The sequence below is a fragment of the Grammomys surdaster genome, unplaced genomic scaffold (genome assembly GCF_004785775.1).
Source record: "Grammomys surdaster isolate TR1022 unplaced genomic scaffold, NIH_TR_1.0 61, whole genome shotgun sequence".
In the NCBI taxonomy this organism is placed as follows: domain Eukaryota; kingdom Metazoa; phylum Chordata; class Mammalia; order Rodentia; family Muridae; genus Grammomys; species Grammomys surdaster.
The window spans coordinates 593,734-599,595 of record NW_021604563.1 but is presented as its reverse complement, the minus strand read 5'-3'; the positions used below and the strand labels follow the sequence as shown (position 1 = coordinate 599,595).

The 5,862-nt window shown below is 42.6% G+C and overlaps 1 protein-coding gene across 1 annotated transcript in view; it reads right to left on the bottom strand.

Annotated features, from left to right (window-relative positions):
- Window positions 1-937, bottom strand: part of Taf7l (TATA-box binding protein associated factor 7 like) — a 15,050-nt gene extending 14,113 nt beyond the window's left edge. Inside the window, exon 1 of the mRNA XM_028785816.1 lies at window positions 646-937. Coding sequence (XP_028641649.1) covers window positions 646-937 — 292 coding nt within the window. The remainder of the gene's footprint in view (window positions 1-645) is intronic.
- Between the last annotated feature and the right edge of the window lie 4,925 nt (window positions 938-5,862).

Sequence of the window (5,862 nt, the reverse complement as noted above, 5' to 3'; positions counted from 1 at the left end):
GAGGCTGCGGGGGTCCCCCAGGCCCCAAACTGTCACCAGCGAGGCTGTGGCTGTGCCATAGTCGCTGTCACCCCATCCGTGCCCTGCCCCCCCATCAGTGCTCTTCCTCGTGCGCCCCGCGCCCCGCCCCCTTCATCCCCATCCTAGCTGCACCGCCTCAGGCCCCAAACTGACCAACCGCTGCCGAGCCCTCCTCAGCAAGGCCGGCCATTAAGGTTCTGACACAGGCCAGGCTTCAGCCTGCGCCTTCCCTGCAGAGGCCGCGCCTCAGATGACCTTTCGACCTCTCGAGGCTCACGGGTTCCTCCGTTTGTGGGGTGGCGCACGTGCCACCCTTCGAAGGCCTCAAAACTGCCACCAGCAGTGCTGTGGGGATGTCATCGTCCCCGTCACCTCACCCATTTGTCCCCCCCGTCCCCCACCCCCACTCCTTGCCGCCGCCCCAGGCCCGAGGTGAGACCCAGGCCCGAGGTGAGGCCGAGGCCCGAGGTGAGGCCCAGGCCCTTCTCAGCAAGGTCAGCCATTACTTTCTGTCAGCGAGGCCAGGCTACCATCCCTGCCTTGTTCCCACAGGTGTCACACCTCAGAGGACCTTTTGACCCTCACAAGTTCCCCTTGGTAGAAATATGTTCAAAAGCCACTCACTTCGCATTGCCTTCTCCAGACCTCTGCCGCGGGCACTGCTCTGGCGGATCCCCTGGGGCTCGGCCCTGCTGGGAACAGGAACCGCTAGGCCTCCGGCAGCTCCAGTGTCAGATGTGTCCCAAGTACTGTCAGCACCAAGCCTGATCGGAACTTCGGGCTCTTTGGAACCCGGTTCTTCTGAGGTTGAAACATCCGTTGAGGGGGCTTCAGGAATATCAGGGGGTCCCGCCTCGGCGAGAACCCCCTCAGGCGGAGGAGCTCCCTCAACGGGTGCTTCCTCAATGCGCTCCATGACCCACACTAACTGAGAGTCTGTTGGGGGGCTAAAATGGCGTCGAGTTTTGTCACGTGGTATTAGAGGGTTCCAGAATGCTCAAAAATTATGCAAAATCATTCCCCCTTAAAGACACAGTGACACTAATAAGACGTTTTGTTGCCTAACAAAGATTTTATAAACTCTCTACGACTTAAACACTAACCAATACTTAATTTTAAAGGGTGCTCTTTTTTTTTTACAGACTCATACAATCATTTCTTCTAGATATATACTTGGGTTTTCTGTTCAATGAAGCTACTTTATCAGATCTTTAAAAGTTCAAAAGAAAGTTTAGGCACGTTTTGGAATCCACCAATATACTTTATGGTGGCTGCTAGAACTCTGAAAACCTAATTTGCAACCTACTTCTAAAATACTGAACCTGAGGCTGGAGAGATGGCTTACCAATTAAGAGCAAAGATTGGTTTTGCAAAGGACATTTCAACGCCCACATCAGGCTGTGCACAACTGTCTCTACTCAAACTCCGTGGTGGAATCTGATACCTCTGGCCTCTAGGGCAGCGGCATTCATGTGCACACAGACACATAATAACACACAATTAGACTTAAAGTTAAAGTACTGGCCTTATTGTAGCACATCAACCTTTCCTTCTTCCTTCTTCCTTTTTTTTTTTTTTGGTTTTTCGAGACAGGGTCTCTCTGTGTAGCCCTGGCTGTCCTGGAATTCACTCTGTAGACCAGGCTGGCCTCGAACTCAGAAATCCACCTGCCTCTGCCTCCCAAGTGCTGGGATTAAAGTCGTGCGCCACCAATGCCCGGCTCCTTCTTCCTATTTTTATGTACACTAAATTACCGAAAACGGCTCAAAACTTTAAAAACTTAGCTATAAATGTTAGATAAATAGTGCTCTAGCAAAAAATGTCTGATGAAATAGATTTTGGATAGAAGAAGGGATGGATTGTGGCAGCAGCTTCTTTAGAAGTTCAATACTCCAAAAAGTGCTAAGTGAGAATTTATTTTGGTAGCATAGTAACTGTCCATGTTGTAATGGGCTGCATTCTAACAGTTTGAATTCTCTACATGGATCATATTGTCCCTCTCTGGTACCCTTGTCATCAGTCTCACCTCTCCTGGTTTCCCCCCTTTACTTTTTTTTTTCAGAGCAGAATGGAAATTTTATTGACTTTTTAAAAAAATAAATTGTAGGCTAGTGTATTGACATTTCCATAAGTGTGTCACTATGCACTGTTTCTATTTGCTGACTTCTGCTCTGACTTCCCCCATACCCTACATTGGTTGCCTTCTTTTGTCCATATAGTCCCTCCCTCTATAAATTCATATATTCCATTACTCTTTGTTCTCCTCTCTAAGATCTCTTCTTCCCCTCCTATGATCCCCTTTCCACTTTAATGACTCCCAACGCATATCTAAACACAAAATACATGTATACAATGTTAATGGTTTTGACATTTATTTTATGTGTATATGAGTGTTTTGCTTGCATGCGTGTACACCACGTGTATATCTGGCGCCTACCAGATTCCCTGGAGCTCAAGTTCCAGACAGTTGTTAGTCACCATGTGAGGTCTGGAAACTAAACCAAGATCCTCTGCAAGTGCTCTTAACTGCTGAGCCATCTTTCCAGCCCTTGTATATACAAATTTAAATCTGCATATAAGAGAAAATGTGAAATTTGTCTGAGTATGGATGATTTAACTTAATGATCTCCAGTGACATTCGTTTTCCTGTAAATGTGACTTCATTTTGTTATCCCATGATCTCATTTTTATTAAAATATATTTCATTTTATAATGACTGAATAAAATTTCATTTCATGTGTATGTACCACATTTTTAATCCACTTATCTCTTGATGGGCATCTAGGCTGATTCCATTTCCTAGCTGTTTTGAATAATGCAACAATAACCATGGATGTGCAAGGATCTCTATGATCTGTTGCTGACTTAATCTTTCAGGTATAGCTCCAAGAGGACTATAGTCAAATGATATGGCACTTCAGGTTTTAGTTTTTTGAGATACATTGTTACTGATTTCCGAAGTGACCACACTAGTTTATCTGCCTAGCTGCAGTGAACCAAAGTGTTTCTCTGCTACATTTGTTTCCTTGATGGCAGTAATTGGAATGAGGTGACATGGAATCTTGAAGCAGTCTTAATTTGTGTTTTCCTGATGGTTAAGGATGTTGAATACTTTATCAAATATTGATTGACTATTTGTATTTCTTTTTTTGAGAATTACCTATTCAGTGCATTGGTCCTTACTGATTGGATGATTTCATTTTTTTGGTATTTAAATTTTTGCAGTTCCTTATATATCCTAGATACAGGTGGGTAGTTTTTTTTCTTAATTTTACGTTTATGTAATGATTAGGTGGCATGTGTACCATGGTGCTCATATGGTCAGAGGATACCTGATGAGAACTGGTGGTCTTGCTCCATTGTGTGGGTTCTGGGATCAAATTCAGGTCATTGGACTTGGCAGCAAGTGCTTATACCTGCTGAGCCATCTTACGAACTCTATCCTGGATATTTTAAAATAACTCCTTTCTTATTTTTGCAGTGCTGGGGACTAAACCAGAGCCTTGCACATTCCAGGGAAGTGCCACTGAGCTACTACCCCAGCCCTCCTCCTTTTCCTTCCATATCCTCCTTCTCCCCCAAATGCCATATGTGCAAATAAACACATAAACACAAGATACTTGCCTATCAGTCTAAGTTATCATAGACAACATGATGTCTCCATTTCCATACATCTTGTTTTAATGTGAAAGAGGTCATTTGTTCTTTTTAAAAAATGAACAAAAAGAATGAATAAAATTCTATATTGTATTATCATTCTTTTTGCATCTATCTGTTTATGAACTGATTCTAACACTTGGATATTATGAATAGCAGTAAACATGAACACACAGGTAAATCCATACTAAAGTGACCTGAATTTAGGGGGTGTTTACCCCAAACTATATAGCTGGCTCATATGATAGTTATATTTTGAATTTTTGATGAGTCTACATATTAAACTCTGTTGTAGGCGGTACTAATTTACATGTCCACCAACAGTATATAAGGGACTGGGTTCATTTTCCACTACATCCTTTCCAACATTTGCTGTTTCTTTGTGTGTGTATGTATATTCTCATTTTTGAGCCATCATTTCACTAACTATATAGCTCACATGGATTTCAGACTTGCTGTGAAGCCCAGGCTGGCTTTGAATTCAGTCCTTCTACCTCTGCTCAGCAGAGCTGAGTCTTCTTGTTTGTTTTTTCGAGACAGATTTTCTCTGTGTAACCCTGACTGTCCTGAAACTGTCTCTGTAGAGCAGGCTGGCCTCGAACTCAGAGACAGACAGATCCACCAGACTCTGTTTCCTGGGCGCTAGCATTAAAGATGTGCGTCACCACTGCCTGGCTTGAAGCTGAGTTTTTATTCTGTACTTTCTTGTTATTGCAGTGCAGGGGAATTGAACCTAGGTCGTCATACATGCAACTGCTTGTCCAAGCTGCTTTTTACTTTCTACTTTGAGACATGGTCTCATCAAGTTGCTATACTGATACTGAAATCACTCTGTACTTTGGGAAAGCTTTGAACTTAGATCTTATTGACAGCCTCCTGAATAGGCCAGTTCTTTTGTTGATAGACACTCTCACTGAGATGAAACAGTATCTCAATGTGCTTTAGATTTGTATTTCCCTGGCAATTAAAGTTGATGTGCTGTTTTCATGTATTTATTGGCCAGCCATTTGTATGTGTTCATTTTTAAAGTGTCTCTTTAGTTCATTTGCCATTTATTGGTTTGTGTTTTTGTTGTTGTTGCTGTTCTTTTAGTATTTAATGTCTTGAGTTTCTTACATATTCTGGATAATGGCTGACAGACTTTTCTCCCATTTTAAAGCTATCACTTCACACTACTAATTGTTTTGAGATGGTTTTTATTTTTTATTTTATTTATTTATTTATTTGTTTATTTATTTATTTATTTATTTATTATTTTTTGGTTTTTCGAGGCAGGGTTTCTCTGTGTAGTCCTGGCTGTCCTGGAACTCACTCTGTAGACCAGGCTGGCCTGGAACTCAGAAATCCGCCTGCCTCTGCCTCCCAAGTGCTGGGATTAAAGGCGTGCGCCACCACCGCCTGGCCGAGATGGTTTTTATTTTTATGTTAGTCATTTGTCAACTCTTAACATTATTTCCTTAGCTATTTGAGTCCTTTTCAGAAAGTCCTTACCTGTGTCTATATTCGTTTCCTCAGTTCAGACTTTCAGGATTATGTGTGTGTGCATACATGCGTACCTGGTGCCAGCGTAGGTCAAAAGACTATACAGGATCCCTTCAAACTGGAGTTAGAGATGTTCGTGAGCCACCATCTGAGTACTGGGATTTGAACCTGGGCCCACTAGAAGAGCGGTCAGTGCTCTTAACCACTGACCTATCTCGCCAGCTCCCAATCTGCATCTTTTAATTTTAACTAGAGAGTTAAGACATTTTTTATTGATTTAATTAAATGTTATGAACTAATCCTCCTTTATCCTAGTGATTTATTTGGTTCACTGAGTTAATAAAGTTTGATTCTTTTTACTTCTCATTTGTTTGCTCTTCTAGTGAGATGTATTCTTTCTCAGGTGCTTGCGTGTCTGTGTGCATTTCCCCCAGTCTCTGTGGTGTTTCTTCAAGTTAACTCTGCAGTGCTAGGTTAGCCTTACTGCAACACTTTACTTTGTACTTACCATGGAAAGTCTTGGCCGGGCAGTGGTGGCGTACATCTTTAATCCCAGCACTTGGGAGGCAGAGGCAGGTGGATTTCTGAGTTCCAGGCCAGCCTGGTCTACAGAGTGAGTTTCAGGACAGCCAGGGCTACATAGAGAAACTCTGTCTTGAAAAACAAAAACAAAAAACAAATTAAAAAAAAAGGGAAAGTCTC